Genomic DNA, 21,630 nt, shown 5'->3' with positions numbered 1-21,630 from the left:
TTATAAAATCACAGTTTTTCACATTAGGATCTAACATCCCAACAGGCCACCTTGTTTATTGTTTGATTCAGTTTTAAATAGACAATAATAAAAAGAGTAAGATAAAATAGACAGTAAAATAGTGCAATATTGCAGTGCAATAAAATAGAATAGAATCGACAAAATTAGCACATACAGTGCAGACATATAAAATAATTTGTTTACAGTGCAATAAACACAATGCACTGTATAAAACGTTATAATAAAGGGTAGCTCAAATCAAGCGATCTGATTGGTTCATAGCCATGGTATAATGAGCGTATATCCACTGCTATGAATCTAATTCCTTTCCACAAGTCAGTATCACTCCGCGTCTGAGGAGAACACCGTTAGCCTTGTTAAACGAGACGGTCTGGTCTACGGAGGAGACGGGGGCTGCGGCAGGCAGACTGGGGAGTCCCTCGAGTCACAGCGGGGGCTGGCGCAGGCAGACTGGGGAGTCCCTCGCGTCACGGCGGGGGCTGGCGCAGGCAGACTGGGGAGTCCCTCGCGTCACGGCGGGGGCTGGCGCAGGCAGACTGGGGAGTCCCTCGCCTCACGGCGGGGGCTGGCTGGCGCAGGCAGACTGGGGAGTCCCTCGCGTCACGGCGGGGGCTGGCGCAGGCAGACTGGGGAGTCCCTCGCGTCACGGCGGGGGCTGGCGCAGGCAGACTGGGGAGTCCCTCGCGTCACGGCGGGGGCTGGCGCAGGCAGACTGGGGAGTCCCTCGCGTCACGGCGGGGGCTGGCGCAGGCAGACTGGGGAGTCCCTCGCGTCACGGCGGGGGCTGGCGGCAGGCAGACTGGGGAGTCCCTCGCGTCACGGCGGGGGCTGGCGCAGGCAGACTGGGGAGTCCCTCGCGTCACAGAGGAGACGGGGGCTGGCGCAGGCAGACTGGGGAGTCCCTCGCGTCACAGCGGGGGCTGGCGCAGGCAGACTGGGGAGTCCCTCGCGTCAGGGCGGGGGCTGGCGCAGGCAGACTGGGGAGTCCCTCGCGTCACAGCGGGGGCTGGCGCAGGCAGACTGGGGAGTCCCTCGCGTCACGGCACGCACGCACGCCCATGTTGGACCAAGAGAGGTTCAAAATGTCTGTTAGCATCATCTGCATCAGACGGATAAAGCGATGATTTTATCCAGATTATTTGATTATTGCCACTTCCACTAAATGTATTAACACAATACTAACGGGCGCACCAAAAAGTGGCAATTGTTGAGGACTGCATACTTTCTTTGCAAACCAAAATACTATACTTTATACTTATAGCACATGCATAAGCATGGTCTCTCTTGAAAGATAACATTCTGAAGTTTCTGATACAATAAATAAATATCACTTTCAGTGCTAATGAAATAGAGTAACATAGGTCTGAACTTGAGTTGTAGAAAAACTTGTTACTCACGTTTTTCTGTAGTAGTTGCATTATCCAAATAAATTGGTATGAGCTGGAAAACACACTGGGTCCATACTTAGCCTGAAGTATTGTGTAGTACATGTCCAAATTTCATAAAGATCCATTCAGAAATGAGTGGCATTTTGGTAAACTGTGTACAAAAAGAGAAGCTCTCAAGCTACTGTACTAACTGGGGAGACTACAGATAAAGGAATATAGCAGGACGATCGGTTACAATAGTTAACCTCACGTTGAACAGGGATTTCCATTTAAACCGGGCGTTAACCCCAGTCCTGTCGTAGCCACTCAATCTCCATATACTACACATTTGGAATCTAAATGGATACATTCTCGCTGGAAAAAATATATTAAAACTGTATAATAATGGTCCTATGTGGTACGTTAAAACAGCGTCCGGCCTTGTGCCCGACTATGAAAAGAAGAATGCCAGCTAGTTGTTATGTGTGTGTGTGTTGCATAGCAACCACCAGAGGAGCTCATAGGACCAGTCCAGACCAGCAGCAGTATGTTTGACTGGAGAGGAGCTCAGAGGACCAGTCCAGACCAGCAGCAGTATGTTTGACTGGAGAGGAGCTCAGAGGACCAGTCCAGACCAGCAGTATGTTTGACTGGAGAGGAGCTCAGAGGACCAGTCCAGACCAGCAGCAGTATGTTTGACTGGAGAGGAGCTCAGAGGACCAGTCCAGACCAGCAGCAGTATGTTTGACTGGAGAGGAGCTCAGAGGACCAGTCCAGACCAGCAGCAGTATGTTTGACTGGAGAGGAGCTCAGAGGACCAGTCCAGACCAGCAGCAGTGTGTTTGACTGGAGAGGAGCTCAGAGGACCAGTCCAGACCAGCAGCAGTATGTTTGACTGGAGAGGAGCTCAGAGGACCAGTCCAGACCAGCAGCAGTGTGTTTGACTGGAGAGGAGCTCAGAGGACCAGTCCAGACCAGCAGCAGTATGTTTGACTGGAGAGGAGCTCAGAGGACCAGTCCAGACCAGCAGCAGTATGTTTGACTGGAGAGGAGCTCAGAGGACCAGTCCAGACCAGCAGCAGTATGTTTGACTGGAGAGGAGCTCAGAGGACCAGTCCAGACCAGCAGCAGTATGTTTGACTGGAGAGGAGCTCAGAGGACCAGTCCAGACCAGCAGCAGTATGTTTGACTGGAGAGGAGCTCAGAGGACCAGTTCAGACCAGCAGCAGTATGTTTGACTGGAGAGCAGCTCAGAGGACCAGTCCAGACCAGCAGCAGTATGTTTGACTGGAGAGGAGCTCAGAGGACCAGTCCAGACCAGCAGCAGTATGTTTGACTGGAGAGGAGCTCAGAGGACCAGTCCAGACCAGCAGCAGTATGTTTGACTGGAGAGGAGCTCAGAGGACCAGTCCAGACCAGCAGCAGTGTGTTTGACTGGAGAGGAGCTCAGAGGACCAGTCCAGACCAGCAGCAGTATGTTTGACTGGAGAGGAGCTCAGAGGACCAGTCCAGACCAGCAGCAGTGTGTTTGACTGGAGAGGAGCTCAGAGGACCAGTCCAGACCAGCAGCAGTATGTTTGACTGGAGAGGAGCTCAGAGGACCAGTCCAGACCAGCAGCAGTATGTTTGACTGGAGAGGAGCTCAGAGGACCAGTCCAGACCAGCAGCAGTATGTTTGACTGGAGAGGAGCTCAGAGGACCAGTCCAGACCAGCAGCAGTATGTTTGACTGGAGAGGAGCTCAGAGGACCAGTCCAGACCAGCAGCAGTATGTTTGACTGGAGAGGAGCTCAGAGGACCAGTTCAGACCAGCAGCAGTATGTTTGACTGGAGAGGAGCTCAGAGGACCAGTCCAGACCAGCAGCAGTATGTTTGACTGGAGAGGAGCTCAGAGGACCAGTCCAGACCAGCAGCAGTATGTTTGACTGGAGAGGAGCTCAGAGGACCAGTCCAGACCAGCAGCAGTATGTTTGACTGGAGAGGAGCTCAGAGGACCAGTCCAGACCAGCAGCAGTATGTTTGACTGGAGAGGAGCTCAGAGGACCAGTCCAGACCAGCAGCAGTATGTTTGACTGGAGAGGAGCTCAGAGGACCAGTCCAGACCAGCAGCAGTATGTTTCACTGTAGAGGAGCTCAGAGGACCAGTCCAGACCAGCAGCAGTATGTTTGACTGGAGAGGAGCTCAGAGGACCAGTTCAGACCAGCAGCAGTATGTTTGCGCAATATGTGATCAATTGATCTGTCCGTCAATGAACAGATAGAAAAGTGACGGATGGTATTAGTCCATTGGTTTCTTTTTTAATTAGAACCTAACGTGAACTCTAGCTGTCCAACATGGATACTAATCATTGAAAATGAATTAAAAACAGATGTAGACGGACACACAGCGGATCAATGTACAGTAGCTGCATAATGTTAAAGATCAAAGTGAGTGCTCTACCGATATTGAGCGTCATTTAGTAACTATTCTGTCCAGGTTTTGAAAATTGCTGCTTGCTGTGTGAAGCTTCGATGTTAACCCTTTCACTGCCACACTACAGAAGCGTTAACATGCTGTTGTGTGGCAGTGAAAGGGTTAACCTTCTGTGTATTGTCGCAGTGAAAGGGTTAACCGTTTGGTAGTGCGGCAGTGAAAGGGTTAAATAGTCTTGTTCCTACTTTTGACTTGACCCTGGACTTATCTCCAAGGCTTGGGTTTAGTCTGTCATTAAGTCATCGTATACACTGTAAATATTACTTAAATAGCACAATATATAAAAAGATTTCACCTCATTTATTGTTGCCATTGGTTTACTCTTCCTTTGGTTCACTTATACCAGGTTACATGACATTCATCTTTTATTTATTATATATATATATATATATATATATATATATATATATATATATATATATATATATATATATATATATATATATATATATATATATATATATATATATTATTTCATGTTAGTTACCCTTGACTTCCCTCACATTCTCCGAATTCTGATCTGATTACGTGAGATCATACTTTATCCCTGGTGTTTCTGACTAGCATGACAGTTGATTTATGCATTTCGTGATGAATGTTTTGGAGGCCATAGCGCATCTATAAAAATGGAGACGCACCACTCGTAACATTCACCATCAAACAAACGTGTGGGCCACTTGCAGGGGTGTAAAGTACTTGAGTAATTGTACTTCGTTACAATACTTAAGTACTGTTTTTGGGTATTTGTACTAGAGTATTATTAGGTTTGTATACTTGTACTTTTACTCAATTACATTTCAGAGAAAAAAAAACATACTTTTTACTCCTTACATTTAAAATGCAGACCTACAAAGTACAAAGTACAATTCTCGCAGGTCCAACTATTTTAATTAGTATATTTGTTTCTCTGGCCGAACTAACGTTAACGTTATTAATCCTGCGTCTGCACTTTATTTAAAAACAGCCAATCAAATCCCCATCAATGGAAAATGAACCCGCCCATGCAAGAATAGAAAGCGGGGATCTTTGATTAAACACCTGCTATCAGAAGAATAGACAGTCAGAGTGACAAGCTACAGAAGATGGCCACAAACGATAGTACGAGTGATGAAGAGGACGACACGGAACATTTCATTGCCCCGGAATAAAAAAAAGTTTTAACTTAGTACTTAAGTACATTTAAAAGTAGAAACTTTTTCACTTTTACGCAAGTGTGTTTTTAGCCAGATACTCTGACTTTTACTTGAGTACGATTTTGAGACGGTACCCATACTTTCACTTAAGTATCACTTCTGGGTACTTTTTACAGCCCTGGCCACTTGACTTGATTCGCGCCTTACTTACACCTCGAGACCGACTAGGGATTTGACTCGCTCACAACTCTGTGAGTCACGAGCGGCGGACATGTTGTGATGCAGAGAAGAGAGTGATGGAGGCTCACCTGTAGAAGTAGGAGCAGCCTCGCACCGTGTTGTGTGTGAAATGCTCCTGGCTCTTCTCGTTGCCGAAGTCCTCCAGGGGGTCGGACCACAGCAGGTCACACATGGGGCCGTAGGCTGGCGGCTCTTTGAACCTGTCTAGCTGCGGGAGGAGAGGGACACGGGGCTCAGACACACTGATAACACATAGCTCTCTAGGGCTGCCGCGGGCACCACCATCATGTCACGCCCACCGCAGAGTCAAGCTGATTACCGCATCACCGGCTGTTATTTAATTTTTTTTTATAATAATAATAATTATTATTATAGTTGTGTATAGCCTATTTTATTCACGCCATGTGTTCGAAAGTTTCCACTCGCAGTTGCGCAGTTAACGTTCTGATCGAACCCCAGAACCTGTTTTGCTGCTACGGAAAGTTTTCGCTTTGAATCTGCTGAAAACATGGATCTTGTAGCGAAACCCAATCGAAGGGCTTTCGGATGGAGTGGTCACAGTTAGCGAGGACAGGTATGTTCTGGTTCTGTTCTGGAGCAGTAACGTTAGATATGCCATATTGTGTGCGTGTGTGTGTGTGTGTGTGTGTGTGTGTGTGTGTGTGTGTGTGTGTGTGTGTGTGTGTGTGTGTGTGTGTGTGTGTGTGTGTGTGTGTGTGTGTGTGTGTGTGTGTGTGTGTGTGTGTGTTGAGCGCAGTTGCCCAAGTTAACGTTGGCACGTCGGCTCCGTGCTGTGTAACAGGTTGGTAGAAAGCGGCACCTGGTAGAATAAGCTCAAATGTACTCTGGCTGGGTACATCCTGTTATGGTATATGTGTTGAAAGATAGCCAGCTACACATAACGTTAGGGATTAAACTGTTGGCTATCTAATCATGCAACGATAGGGCTGAGTGAGCAGTTTAACTCTTGAGTGAGCCCCATGTAATAACCGGATGTTAATTCGCTGGCCACTGGGTTGAACAAACGATACCATGACGTTATTGTCTGTTATGCAGATAGATAGGACAGTCAATTAATTCCTAGTTGGTTATTGAACCAAGCGTTTTGGTTAACGTTAGCTACCGCGAGTCGCGACCAGCCGTTTCAAGAACAGCCAGCTGTTTTCAACCAATATTCCTGCTGCAAGTCATCCTCTTTAACCCTTTCACTGCCACACGACAGAAGGTTAACCCTTTACTATCACACAACCGACGGCGATGCTCCATCATTAGCATCATTAGCTCCGCGGATCATGGAGCATCACCGTCGGTTGTGTGATAGTAAAGGGCTAACCGTCTGTATTGTCACAGTGAAAGGGTTAATGACAACACTGGAATAAAGATAGACATGTAACGTTAGACTAGAGGCTATAAAGAATAGACTACTACAGAAATAAATGCATTCGAAAAGTTTATTTAGGAACCAATTATTTTAGCATTACATTTAAAAAGGAAAAAAATGATTGCGGTTACCACAGCGGTTTGAATGGCTTTGCAAATTTGTGCGGTAAGGAAAAAACCAATACCGCGGCAGCCCTATAGCTCTCTCTCTCTCTATTTTTGGCTGGTGAAAATGCTGAGTGGCTACTAGTGACTTTGGAAAACCACTAGCCACAGTGGCTGGTGAGCCAAAAAGTTAATGTCAAGCCCTGCTTAGGACACTTAGGACAGCCGAATCCCGACCAATCTTTCGCTGTCGACTAAAAACACACTTCTTCAATCAATATCTGAAATGAATAAAAAAATTTAAGAAAATAACACCAACCTTCTTACTGTCCTATACTACCATGCACTCCTCCTACTATACTAATGTATCTCAACACTGCAGCACCCAAGTTTCAGCTGTTTGATCATTGTTACTCAGCTGAAAGAGCTGTACCCTTTAACCCTTCCTGCTGACTTGTCGTACAGAACTTGTAAGTCACTTTGGATAAAAGTGTTCAGCTACTGTAAATGACTAAATGTAAATGTTAATTCAGCCAAAGAAAAAAATATCCATGTTTTTGTCAGATCATTTTTATAAAAAAAAAAATTTTTATTGAGTTTTCGTGTGCTCACCTCACATCAGGGGTGAAACTATTAGTATTTCTACCCTGTGTACTTTTCTGAGAGCATATTAGCGATCTATTTTTATGTGCTTTTGGGTACTAATTCAAAGCACATGTTTAGTATGATAGTCATTAAAGGGGCACTGTTGTAAAAAGCAATGTTGATTGAATTCACACACACACTTTTAACCCATTCAGATGTACAATTTTCTAAACGTTTTCTCTGACCTTTTATAACTCAATGGCTTCAGTGTCATCACCATTAGAATGTTCCGTTCTCAAAATTCCACCACGTTGAGTTCGCACTAAGGCTGAGACAATTATGCCATTTTGAAGAATCGATGAATCGGGCCAAAATTATCGATAAATATCGAATTTTTATTAATATTTATAAAAAAATAATCAATATATATTTTTTTTTTATTATTATTATTTAACAAATGTATGTTTATTTTTCAGCAAGTCTTTGTCGTTGCCGCCATCTTTAGTGTTACAGATGTCCCCATTCAAAACGACCACAGTGATCCTTCTCATGTTACAGTCATGTCTGGTCTCTGGATGTGATGGAGGAGTGCGCTGCATGTTGAACGCACAGTGCAGAGTTGCTTAATTTACATGAAATGGGGATGTTTTAACTAAAACATGCCACAAGACCTAGTATTTTAGTATAGTATAAATTATATAAAAACAAACAAAACAAATTAAAAAAAGAATTTTTACACATGCAAAAAGATCTATAAGTGATGCCACGCACACAAAGTGGTCTCAGCCTTAGTTCGCATATCTGAAAGGGTTAAAAAGACAGCCGTACGTCGTACAGCCGAGTTTGGGAACCATACCTTCCTGATGTCGTCGAGGTGTGTGATCTCCGGGGAGAGGCCGCCGTGCACGCAGAGGAACTGCTGGTTCATGAGGGCGGCCAGCGGGAGGCAGTCGAAGGCGTCCATGCAGGCGTCGTAGATACGCTCCGAGTACTTGATCCTACCTGCGGGGGGAGGGGGGGGGGGGGGGGGGGCAAGTCAATCTCTCTCTCTTTTTTTCATATTTAACACTTTGGTTGCCTAAGGTTAAATTAATGATATACCATAGATTGCCAGCGCTATTTGTCTATGGAGAAAGTCCCCTTCTTTGCAGGGCTATAACTTTTTAAATTCTATTGCTACATTGCCATTATTAGGGCCCATTCAAAGTCCTATATGTATTGTTCATTGTGTAGCAACGTTAAACTTTTTCATTCACATATTCATAGTAAAGTATGGTCTAATGTATAAGTATGTTTTCATCTCTTTCTGCAGCTTTCTCCAGAACGTGATATATAGCCCCAAATGCATTATATTGATGATGAAATACAGTTTGATGGCAATCAGCGCGATATAAAAAATTCCAACTAGACGTACTTCTAGAAGTTACTACACGTCATCTGATGTTGACCGGATGGGCGAGGGGGCGTTTATAATTCCGTGGGCAGCGTTATACCAATCATCTAATGTGGGTCAAATGTTGATAATATCAGTTATTATCGAAGACGGTAACGTTACACGCTGAAACTCACCCCAGTCTGCGCGCGCTGTTGGGCGATCATCGTCGAGTAGAAATTTTATCATTATGGGATATATTATTACCCGGTCCATCTCCAGCTTGTATAATGGTATATACGTCCAAATCATGTTGTTTATCGAGTTATTGGCAATCGATCGCTATGTAGAGTGACGAGCTAGAGTCACGGGACATGTACAGAGTGGCCGGAAGCAATACGGACGTCTAGCAAAACCTCTAATGCGCTTCCTGTTAAGCGCTTGCGCCGATCGGCCACCAGATGGCGCTCCTGAACCGCCAGAGAGCTCAGTGGGTCCTGCTGGTGGATCTCAGGCCAGCGGAGGGACATTATGAATCCGATCGCAGATTTTTGAAATATTGATATAAAGATGACGTACAGCGTCCCCCGGCAACTTTAGCATGGCCAGCAAAGACGTCTAAAGACGGCTCCCGGCAGTCAAAGTGTTAAAGTTTATATTTTTCACAAACAAGGCAATACAAACATGACAAGACCAAAACTAAGAAAAAAAAAAAAAAAAAAAAAAATAATAATAATAATAATAATAATAATAATAATAATAATAATAATAATAATAATAATAATAATAATAATAATAATAATAATAATAATAATAATAATAAGGGGGGGGAGGGGTTGCATAATGTTACAAAGGTTCAGTAGTACACAAAGGTATTCAAGATAGTGCTCTAATAAAGTTCTCTTCAAGAGAGTGATCGGCCCGATGGCCTTCAAGGTCCCTGGGACATTATTGGATCACTATATTGAATACGTTTGTGTACTACTGAACCTTTGTAACACTCTCTCTCTAAATTGTAATACTAACAACATTGCTATTTTTATTTTTACTTCTCCACTGTACTATAATTATATGACCTGTATCGTGTCTTCTACTACCTGTACCTCCCCTCCCCCCTCCTGCTATGATGCCTGCATTTCCCCAAGGGGATCAATAAAGGAATAGCTTATCTTATCTTGTCTTAACACAATGGCGCCCAAGCACGGATATATCCGGCTTTCGAATCCATGCTTAAAGGACAGAAGCACGGATATATCCGTGGCAAGTTGTTTTGGCTTTTATTCCATTTGAATAACCTATTCAAGGTCGCCGAGCTGCACTGCAGATGTACCCTACTCTTTGAATTCGCCAAAGTGTATTACCGGCCAGATCCTCTTAGGGGCGCTGTCGCGATAATGCAGTGTGCCCTGTGGCTGAACGGTGCATTATTTTTTTTGACTTTCAATGGAGTTTTCAGTTAGCTGGATTCTGGATGCGCAGCCTGTAGCTTGGAATATGTTTTGGATCGCAGATTTCACCATGCAATAAGGGGATTTATCATCAGCCAATGGACATATCGATCTACCAGATGGCGATCTATAACGGGGAAATGCTTGGGGGGATCCAACCGGCTCATGGTAAGATCTTTTTCACGTAAATTACAGCCCGATCGGGCCTTGTTATGATACGATACGATCAGCGTATGTGGCTACTTAGACGAACATGGTTATTGGTAATCAATAATAAGAAACAACGTCCCCCCCCCCCCCTTAATGCATACATGCTTGAGGATCGTGCCGATCATATGCAGTTTGAGTTTTAACTGTAGCTTCTGTATAACGGAAACGCCATTGGATATAACGTTAGTAGCTATTAGCCCTTTATCTCGCCTTCCAGGAAATATACTAGACCAAATGCTGTATAGCGCTTATATTCACAGCACTATAAAATGAGAACGTATTGATGATTTTTTTTTTTCTTTAAGCCATTTTGAAGGGACGGTTTATGGACTCATATGACAATGATAATGGACAGATAGCAATACTATACAGTATAGATTTAGCTCTACAAACAGCCCCAAGTCTGTTTACAAATGCTGGTCGTCTATAGTGATATTAGACTCATCCCAGTGGCCGCCAATGTGTTAAGAAAGACAAAAAAACAGCAACATCAAAAACAAACAAGTTAATATACAGTACAATGGAACTAACTGAACAGCAGGATAATCGAAACAGAGAAAAATAATCAAGTAACTTCAAACTAAAGTGTTTCATGATCGTCCAACAGGAAGACTCAGGTTTTAAACTGCGTGAGTCAATATTTGTATCATCATTACCTGCATTGCTTTTGCCCTCATTGTTATTATCTGGATTGCTTTTATTCCATCCATTTTATGCAGATTTTATGTCTATTACTGGTGGCACTTTGGGCTGCTACTGTATAAACATAAAGTTTATTATTATTATTATTATTACACTGTGTCTGCCCCTCTCCCCCAGGAGCCCTAGTTTAAATATCATTGTTTCTGTATGGAACACTAAAAGCAATAAATAAGGAGCTTAAGGAAAAAAAGAAGAAAAGAAACGTGATGGATAATGTAAAGTGTTTACTTACATTCCTGCTTAAACGTGAAATACTCTGTTAAATGTCTACATTCGTGGTTCCCACGCAGCAGGAACAGTGTTTTGGGGTAAAGGATCTTTAAGGCCCACAGGTACAGCACACACTGAAACACAAGAGAACAGTGTTTGGTGGTAAAGGGTCTTTAAGGTACAGCACACACTGAAACACAAGAGAACAGTGTTTGGTGGTAAAGGGTCTTTAAGGTACAGCACACACTGAAACACAAGAGAACAGTGTTTGGTGGTAAAGGGTCTTTAAGGTACAGCACACACTGAAACACAAGAGAACAGTGTTTGGTGGTAAAGGGTCTTTAAGGTACAGCACACACTGAAACACAAGAGAACAGTGTTTGGTGGTAAAGGGTCTTTAAGGTACAGCACACACTGAAACACAAGAGAACAGTGTTTGGTGGTAAAGGGTCTTTAAGGTACAGCACACACTGAAACACAAGAGAACAGTGTTTGGTGGTAAAGGATCTTTAACACTTTCAGTGCCCAGCAGGGGGCGCACATTTAGTGCTTGAATGCCCACCATCCGCTTCAATGTTAACGTTAATATCGCCTAATCTATGTTTTAAATTATGGCTAATTATGTGTCTAATCTGCCCGTTGCATTATCAATGACTCATTTCCAGTCAACATTGTCAAAGCGGATTGTTTTTTTATCGGTTCATTTCCGTTTTATAGCATTTTGAAAAGCCCTCGTTTTCCCAAAAAAATTTAAGATTCCATGATAATCGCCCTGTACTGTAAATTCTAAAACGTTGTAATTTTTCGGCCTATTTATGAATCGTTTTCAAATAAACGCTAGATTATCGATAGTATATGTGTACGTGTGCACACTGGTTCTCTCAGTTCCTGATCGCTCTTACAGTCAAACAGCCATATCACATTATAGGGGAAACGATTATATCTCCGTGAAAACGGGTCTGATTATCCTAAGACTGGTAAAATAGATTCCTTACCTGAGATCAGATGGTATCCAAATGGATTATTCCAATGCCTGATCGCCATTCCAAAAATCTATCCTTTTATTGATCCCACGCGTATACTGTAAAACACATTACACGCTGTGCTGAGGGTCCAGGATGAAGCTGATCGGCTCCGGTTACATGCATGAGAAGTAAAATGTGGATTCCGGAGTTTTTTTCTCTCATGCATTTTCATTGAGTCCAATCCAAAAGGGTGCATTACCATCTGGGAGACGATAGGGGGCACTTTTTCACATCTGAGTGCCTGGCGGGGCAGGCTTACCAACGGTAGACTCGGTTGATGAAATATGAATTCAGATCGCTAATAAAAAAAATAAAACTAATATTCTCGTGATGGGCATTCAACCCGCGGGCTGATAACCCGAGATATCTCGGGTTGGGCATTCAAAGTGTTAATGTACAGCACACACTGAAACACAAGAGACAGTGTTTGGTGGTAAAGGGTCTTTAAGGTACAGCACACACTGAAACACAAGAGAACAGTGTTTGGTGGTAAAGGGTCTTTAAGGTACAGCACACACTGAAACACAAGAGACACAGTGTTTGGGGGTAAAGGGTCTTTAAGGTACAGCACACACTGAAACACAAGAGAACAGTGTTTGGGGGTAAAGGGTCTTTAAGGTACAGCACACACTGAAACACAAGAGAACAGTGTTTGGTGGTAAAGGGTATTTAAGGTACAGCACACACTGAAACACAAGAGACAGTGTTTGGGGGTAAAGGGTCTTTAAGGTACAGCACACACTGAAACACAAGATAACAGTGTTTGGGGGTAAAGGGTCTTTAAGGTACAGCACACACTGAAACACAAGAGAACAGTGTTTGGTGGTAAATGGTCTTTAAGGTACAGCACACACTGAAACACAAGAGAACAGTGTTTGGTGGTAAAGGGTCTTTAAGGTACAGCACACACTGAAACACAAGAGAACAGTGTTTGGTGGTAAAGGGTCTTTAAGGTACAGCACACACTGAAACACAAGAGAACAGTGTTTGGTGGTAAAGGGTCTTTAAGGTACAGCACACACTGAAACACAAGAGAACAGTGTTTGGGGGTAAAGGGTCTTTAAGGTACAGCACACACTGAAACACAAGAGAACAGTGTTTGGGGTAAAGGGTCTTTAAGGTACAGCACACACTGAAACACAAGAGAACAGTGTTTGGTGGTAAAGGGTCTTTAAGGTACAGCACACACTGAAACACAAGATAACAGTGTTTGGTGGTAAAGGGTCTTTAAGGTACAGCACACACTGAAACACAAGAGAACAGTGTTTGGGGGTAAAGGGGCTTTAAGGTACAGCACACACTGAAACACAAGATAACAGTGTTTGGGGGTAAATGGTCTTTAAGGTACAGCACACACTGAAACACAAGAGAACAGTGTTTGGTGGTAAAGGGTCTTTAAGGTACAGCACACACTGAAACACAAGAGAACAGTGTTTGGTGGTAAAGGGTCTTTAAGGTACAGCACACACTGAAACACAAGAGAACAGTGTTTGGGGGTAAAGGGTCTTTAAGGTACAGCACACACTGAAACACAAGAGAACAGTGTTTGGTGGTAAAGGGTCTTTAAGGTACAGCACACACTGAAACACAAGAGACAGTGTTTGGTGGTAAAGGGTCTTTAAGGTACAGCACACACTGAAACACAAGATAACAGTGTTTGGGGGTAAAGGGTCTTTAAGGTACAGCACACACTGAAACACAAGAGAAAGTGTTTGGTGGTAAAGGGTCTTTAAGGTACAGCACACACTGAAACACAAGAGAACAGTGTTTGGTGGTAAAGGGTCTTTAAGGTACAGCACACACTGAAACACAAGAGACACAGTGTTTGGTGGTAAAGGGTATTTAAGGTACAGCACACACTGAAACACAAGATACAGTGTTTGGTGGTAAAGGGTCTTTAAGGTACAGCACACACTGAAACACAGGAGAACAGTGTTTGGGGGTAAAGGGTCTTTAAGGTACAGCACACACTGAAACACAAGAGAACAGTGTTTGGTGGTAAAGGGTATTTAAGGTACAGCACACACTGAAACACAAGATAACAGTGTTTGGGGGTAAAGGGTCTTTAAGGTACAGCACACACTGAAACACAAGAGACACAGTGTTTGGGGGTAAAGGGTCTTTAAGGTACAGCACACACTGAAACACAAGAGAACAGTGTTTGGTGGTAAAGGGTCTTTAAGGTACAGCACACACTGAAACACAAGAGAACAGTGTTTGGTGGTAAAGGGTATTTAAGGTACAGCACACACTGAAACACAAGATACAGTGTTTGGTGGTAAAGGGTCTTTAAGGTACAGCACACACTGAAACACAGGAGAACAGTGTTTGGGGGTAAAGGGTCTTTAAGGTACAGCACACACTGAAACACAAGAGAACAGTGTTTGGTGGTAAAGGGTATTTAAGGTACAGCACACACTGAAACACAAGAGAACAGTGTTTGGTGGTAAAGGGTCATTAAGGTACAGCACACTCTGAAACACAAGAGACAGTGTTTGGTGGTAAAGGGTCTTTAAGGTACAGCACACACTGAAACACAAGAGAACAGTGTTTGGGGGTAAAGGGTCTTTAAGGTACAGCACACACTGAAACACAAGAGAACAGTGTTTGGGGGTAAAGGGTATTTAAGGTACAGCACACACTGAAACACAAGATACAGTGTTTGGGGGTAAAGGGTCTTTAAGGTACAGCACACACTGAAACACAAGAGAACAGTGTTTGGTGGTAAAGGGTCTTTAAGGTACAGCACACACTGAAACACAAGAGAACAGTGTTTGGTGGTAAAGGGTCTTTAAGGTACAGCACACACTGAAACACAAGAGAACAGTGTTTGGGGGTAAAGGGTCTTTAAGGTACAGCACACACTGAAACACAAGAGAACAGTGTTTGGGGGTAAAGGGTCTTTAAGGTACAGCACACACTGAAACACAAGAGAACAGTGTTTGGGGGTAAAGGGTCTTTAAGGTACAGCACACACTGAAACACAAGAGACACAGTGTTTGGGGGTAAAGGGTATTTAAGGTACAGCACACACTGAAACACAAGAGAACAGTGTTTGGTGGTAAAGGGTCTTTAAGGTACAGCACACACTGAAACACAAGAGAACAGTGTTTGGGGGTAAAGGGTCTTTAAGGTACAGCACACACTGAAACACAAGAGACAGTGTTTGGTGGTAAAGGGTATTTAAGGTACAGCACACACTGAAACACAAGATAGTGTTTGGTGGTAAAGGGTCTTTAAGGTACAGCACACACTGAAACACAAGAGACAGTGTTTGGGGGTAAAGGGTCTTTAAGGTACAGCACACACTGAAACACAAGAGAACAGTGTTTGGGGGTAAAGGGTCTTTAAGGTACAGCACACACTGAAACACAAGAGACACAGTGTTTGGTGGTAAAGGGTCTTTAAGGTACAGCACACACTGAAACACAAGAGAACAGTGTTTGGTGGTAAAGGGTCTTTAAGGTACAGCACACACTGAAACACAAGAGAACAGTGTTTGGTGGTAAAGGGTATTTAAGGTACAGCACACACTGAAACACAAGATACAGTGTTTGGTGGTAAAGGGTCTTTAAGGTACAGCACACACTGAAACACAGGAGAACAGTGTTTGGGGGTAAAGGGTCTTTAAGGTACAGCACACACTGAAACACAAGAGAACAGTGTTTGGTGGTAAAGGGTATTTAAGGTACAGCACACACTGAAACACAAGAGAACAGTGTTTGGTGGTAAAGGGTCATTAAGGTACAGCACACTCTGAAACACAAGAGACAGTGTTTGGTGGTAAAGGGTCTTTAAGGTACAGCACACACTGAAACACAAGAGAACAGTGTTTGGGGGTAAAGGGTCTTTAAGGTACAGCACACACTGAAACACAAGAGAACAGTGTTTGGGGGTAAAGGGTCTTTAAGGTACAGCACACACTGAAACACAAGAGAACAGTGTTTGGGGGTAAAGGGTATTTAAGGTACAGCACACACTGAAACACAAGAGAACAGTGTTTGGTGGTAAAGGGTCTTTAAGGTACAGCACACACTGAAACACAAGAGAACAGTGTTTGGTGGTAAAGGGTCTTTAAGGTACAGCACACACTGAAACACAAGAGAACAGTGTTTGGGGGTAAAGGGTATTTAAGGTACAGCACACACTGAAACACAAGAGACAGTGTTTGGTGGTAAAGGGTCTTTAAGGTACAGCACACACTGAAACACAAGAGACAGTGTTTGGGGGTAAAGGGTCTTTAAGGTACAGCACACACTGAAACACAAGAGACCGTGTTTGGGGGTAAAGGGTCTTTAAGGTACAGCACACACTGAAACACAAGAGAACAGTGTTTGGTGGTAAAGGGTCTTTAAGGTACAGCACACACTGAAACACAAGAGACAGTGTTTGGGGGTAAAGGGTCTTTAAGGTACAGCACACACTGAAACACAAGAGAACAGTGTTTGGTGGTAAAGGGTCTTTAAGGTACAGCACACACTGAAACACAAGATACAGTGTTTGGTGGTAAAGGGTCTTTAAGGTACAGCACACACTGAAACACAAGAGAACAGTGTTTGGTGGTAAAGGGTCTTTAAGGTACAGCACACACTGAAACACAAGAGAACAGTGTTTGGTGGTAAAGGGTCTTTAAGGTACAGCACACACTGAAACACAAGAGACAGTGTTTGGTGGTAAAGGGTCTTTAAGGTACAGCACACACTGAAACACAAGAGACAGTGTTTGGGGGTAAAGGGTCTTTAAGGTACAGCACACACTGAAACACAAGAGACAGTGTTTGGGGGTAAAGGGTCTTTAAGGTACAGCACACACTGAAACACAAGAGAACAGTGTTTGGTGGTAAAGGGTCTTTAAGGTACAGCACACACTGAAACACAAGAGACAGTGTTTGGGGGTAAAGGGTCTTTAAGGTACAGCACACACTGAAACACAAGAGAACAGTGTTTGGTGGTAAAGGGTCTTTAAGGTACAGCACACACTGAAAGACAAGATACAGTGTTTGGTGGTAAAGGGTCTTTAAGGTACAGCACACACTGAAACACAAGAGAACAGTGTTTGGTGGTAAAGGGTCTTTAAGGTACAGCACACACTGAAACACAAGAGAACAGTGTTTGGTGGTAAAGGGTCTTTAAGGTACAGCACACACTGAAACACAAGAGACAGTGTTTGGTGGTAAAGGGTCTTTAAGGTACAGCACACACTGAAACACAAGAGACAGTGTTTGGGGGTAAAGGGTCTTTAAGGTACAGCACACACTGAAACACAAGAGACAGTGTTTGGGGGTAAAGGGTCTTTAAGGTACAGCACACACTGAAACACAAGAGAACAGTGTTTGGTGGTAAAGGGTCTTTAAGGTACAGCACACACTGAAACACAAGAGACAGTGTTTGGGGGTAAAGGGTCTTTAAGGTACAGCACACACTGAAACACAAGAGAACAGTGTTTGGTGGTAAAGGGTCTTTAAGGTACAGCACACACTGAAACACAAGATACAGTGTTTGGTGGTAAAGGGTCTTTAAGGTACAGCACACACTGAAACACAAGAGAACAGTGTTTGGTGGTAAAGGGTCTTTAAGGTACAGCACACACTGAAACACAAGAGAACAGTGTTTGGTGGTAAAGGGTCTTTAAGGTACAGCACACACTGAAACACAAGAGAACAGTGTTTGGTGGTAAAGGGTCTTTAAGGTACAGCACACACTGAAACACAAGAGAACAGGGGCTGGAGGGGCAGCCATCAGTAGAAACACCAGCTGTGTGACGTGAAGTCAGACTTCTATTCACATGGTGGTCCTACAAACAGGTTCTATTCACATGGTGGTCCTACAAACAGGTTCTATTCACATGGTGGTCCTACAAACAGGTTCTATTCACATGGTGGTCCTACAAACAGGTTCTATTCACATGGTGGTCCTACAAACATGCACGTTCTCTGCCCTGAGGAAGTTGGCCAAAGTTCCATGCATGCTCAAACAGCAACAGAAGTGCAACATTTCTGGGATCCCTTGGAGAAGATAAGGCACAACAATCCTTCCATTAAAATATAATTTATTAACAAAATGTTGAATTTTAAAAGAACACACCAACATTTTGGGGAAATTAGCTTACCGTCTTCTCTGTGCGTTCAGTAGGAAGCTATCTGGCTGCACGTTAGCCTAGCACAGCACAATGAATGGAAGCGGACATGACCGGTTAGCCTAGGCATTGTCCAACTAACACCTCTCCCGAAGGCTACCCGGTCATGTCCGCTTCCATTTCGCAAAATGTCGGCTGTGTTCCTTTAAGATGTCGAGACTGTGATTTGCCCACAAAATACGCATCTCCGCAAACGCACTTCCTACCGGGAAGCACAGCTCTACACGCTAGTATGATGCCGTTTCTGACACATTGCTTTCCCAATATAACTTTCCAGATGAAAGCACTCGTCCCGCTGTCGGGCGCCGGGGACCTCTCTCGGAGCAAAAGAATAAATAAAGATTTCAATCTGAAGCACATTATCATTGTGATGATGTCTGTAATCCGATATGAAATAACCCTCCAAAAGGAGACTATTAATAAAAAAAAACACAACTTCGGTAAGAGTGAATAACCCGTGTCAAATTCAATTTAGCCGTCGGGGGGAGGGGCGGTTGGTGAAGAAAAAAGAAACAGGCTTTCTTTGAACGTCAGGACTTACTTCGATACTGAAATAGCCTCTGTCAACATAGTCCCCCAGGAACAGGTAGCGCGTGGTCGCCGGAGATCCTCCTACTTCAAACAGCTTCATCAGGTCAAAGAACTGCCCGTGGATGTCTCCGCAAACTGGAAGAGGAAGAGAGAGAGAAGGGAAAGATACATTAGCATAACAACTAGCCTAGTTATTTATTTTAGTTCGTTCCGATTGAAGACTCCAGATGAAGGCCTCTTCCTCCTCTTCCTCCTCCTCCTCCTTCTCCTCGGTGTAACGAGGCCTTCGGAAGCCAAAGTACTCATTACATTTAGTCATTTAGCTGAACGCTTTTATCCAAAGCAACTTACAACTTCTGTACGACAAGTCATCAATAAGGGCACAGCTCTCTATCAGCTGACTGACAATGTTCATCAAAGTGTTGCGGTTGTATTTTCCAGTGTGAATGTTCCACATCCCCGGGAAGAATGACAACACCTTTGTTATGTGTCTCCGTGGCGGCGTGGATCACGGAGAGGTCTGGAGGAACCCTTTGGCGTCTTTTTTGTTGTTATTCTACTTCGTGGAATGAAGCGCAGACAGTTCTAAACATAGATATTGAGATACAACTCGATATCGTAGCATCGGATTTCGATGATGATGTTATCAACGACTTAGGAGCGTGTACGGGGAACAGGGTGTGTGTGTGTGAGAGTGTGTGTGAAAGAGTTCAGAGTGTGAGTGTGTGAAAGAGTTCAGAGTGTGTGTGTGTGAAAGAGTTCAGAGTGTGTGTGTGTGTGTGTGTGTGTGTGTGTGTGTGTGAAAGAGTTCAGAGTGTGAGTGTGTGTGAAAGAGTTCAGAGTGTGTGAGTGTGTGAAAGAGTTCAGAGTGTGTGTGTGTGTGAAAGAGTTCAGAGTGTGAGTGTGTGTGAAAGAGTTCAGAGTGTGAGTGTGTGTGAAAGAGTTCAGAGTGTGAGTGTGTGTGAAAGAGTTCAGAGTGAGTGTGTGAAAGAGTTCAGAGTGTGTGTGTGTGTGTGTGTGTGAAAGAGTTCAGAGTGTGTGTGTGAAAGAGTTCAGAGTGTGTGTGTGAAAGAGTTCAGAGTGTGAGTGTGTGTGAAAGAGTTCAGAGTGTGAGTGTGTGTGAAAGAGTTCAGAGTGTGTGTGTGTGTGTGTGTGAAAGAGTTCAGAGTGAGTGTGTGAAAGAGTTCAGAGTGTGTGTGTGTGTGAAAGAGTTCAGAGTGTGTGTGTGAAAGAGTTCAGAGTGTGAGTGTGTGTGAAAGAGTTCAGAGTGTGAGTGTGTGTGAAAGAGTTCAGAGTGTGAGTGTGTGTGAAAGAGTTCAGAGTGAGTGTGTGTGAAAGAGTTCAGAGTGTGAGTGTGTGAAAGAGTTCAGAGTGTGAGTGTGAAAGAGTTCAGAATGTGTGTGTGTGAAAGAGTTCAGAGTGTGTGTGTGTGAAAGAGTTCAGAGTGTGTGTGTGTGAAAGAGTTCAGAGTGTGTGAGTGTGTGAAAGAGTTCAGAGTGTGTGTGTGTGTGTGAAAGAGTTCAGAGTGTGAGTGTGTGAAAGAGTTCAGAGTGTGTGTGTGTGAAAGAGTTCAGAGTGTGTGTGTGTGAAAGAGTTCAGAGTGTGAGTGTGTGTGTGTGAAAGAGTTCAGAGTGTGAGTGTGAGTGTGAGTGTGTGTGTGTGTGTGTGTGTGCAGGGCTGTACACTGTGACGAGATGATCGCAAATTGCCCCTTAATTTGGCCCGTGCGAGTGGTAAATAATATTTGGGGGCAACCTTGCGAGTAGTTATTTCAACCCTTCATTCGTATTTCACTCCTAAATTATATAAAACCGATCGAAAAACATGATCCAATTCTTAGCGGAGATCTCACTCGCTGTCGCTGAGCACACACACAGCAGCAGCGCACGGCCCCTTCTCCTCCTCCACTGCCCCTCCCGCACCCATGTAAACAAGAGGCTCCTATTGCCTCGTGCAGTCTGCTATAGTCTGGTGCGACCGTGAGCTAACGTTAGCTACCTAGCTATCGTTACCGTTTAAACAGAATGACCCAGTCAACTATTCACTTTTATTTTATTTTTTTATCCACTTTTTCTCCCATTTTCTATATTTTCTCCCATCCCAATTTCGTATCATCCAATTCAACCCTCCCCTGTCACGAACACTGTTTCTTGCCTCCCACAAGCCGGCTGCAATGTGGACTAAGTCATACATAGCACAAGTCCCCTCCGGTACTTGAGGTAACAGCAGTCGCATCTTTTCACCTGCGCAGCTCGATCTCTCAGTGGCGAGGAGTAACGCGTGGGAGGCTCACGCTGCCCCCGACACTTCCTGATTCTACTGCGCAGGCGCACCAACCGACCTGTAGGAGTCGCTGTCCACAACGCCCGATCCCCACCCATCAGTTTCCCACCCCCTAATACGGCCAATGTGTATTAGTACGGACGACCAGCTAAACTGAAAGCAAATGTGGAGCACTGGGCTCGAACTGACGAGCCCAGCGTCTCCAGCATTTTGTGGCGAGCGCCTTGCCCACTACGCCACGTAGCCGCAACTCTATTCACTTTTAGTTTAATACATGAGGCATTGTCTAACGGTATCTAGCTCTAGCCGGCTAGCTACTGATAGCTCCTGATATCAATCAAATGCTCCAGCAATAGTCTAGTAGTAGTGCATCATGATACCTCCGTTAGCTCGTTAGCTCACTTTAGCTCA

General features: G+C 44.1%; 1 protein-coding gene across 1 annotated transcript in view; it reads right to left on the bottom strand.

Annotated features, from left to right (window-relative positions):
- Positions 1 to 21,630, bottom strand: part of LOC311227833 (protein phosphatase 3 catalytic subunit alpha-like) — a 399,712-nt gene that overhangs the window by 130,734 nt on the left and 247,348 nt on the right. Inside the window, 4 exon segments of the mRNA XM_084313666.1 lie at positions 5,302 to 5,441; positions 8,160 to 8,305; positions 11,268 to 11,379; positions 18,947 to 19,071. Coding sequence (XP_084169792.1) covers positions 5,302 to 5,441; positions 8,160 to 8,305; positions 11,268 to 11,379; positions 18,947 to 19,071 — 523 coding nt within the window.

The sequence above is a fragment of the Notolepis coatsorum genome, assembly GCF_963971535.1.
Source record: "Notolepis coatsorum genome assembly, chromosome: 4".
Taxonomy (NCBI): Eukaryota; Metazoa; Chordata; class Actinopteri; order Aulopiformes; family Paralepididae; genus Notolepis; species Notolepis coatsorum.
Note: the sequence above shows the minus strand (reverse complement) of the source record. Positions and strands in the feature narration are given on the sequence as shown.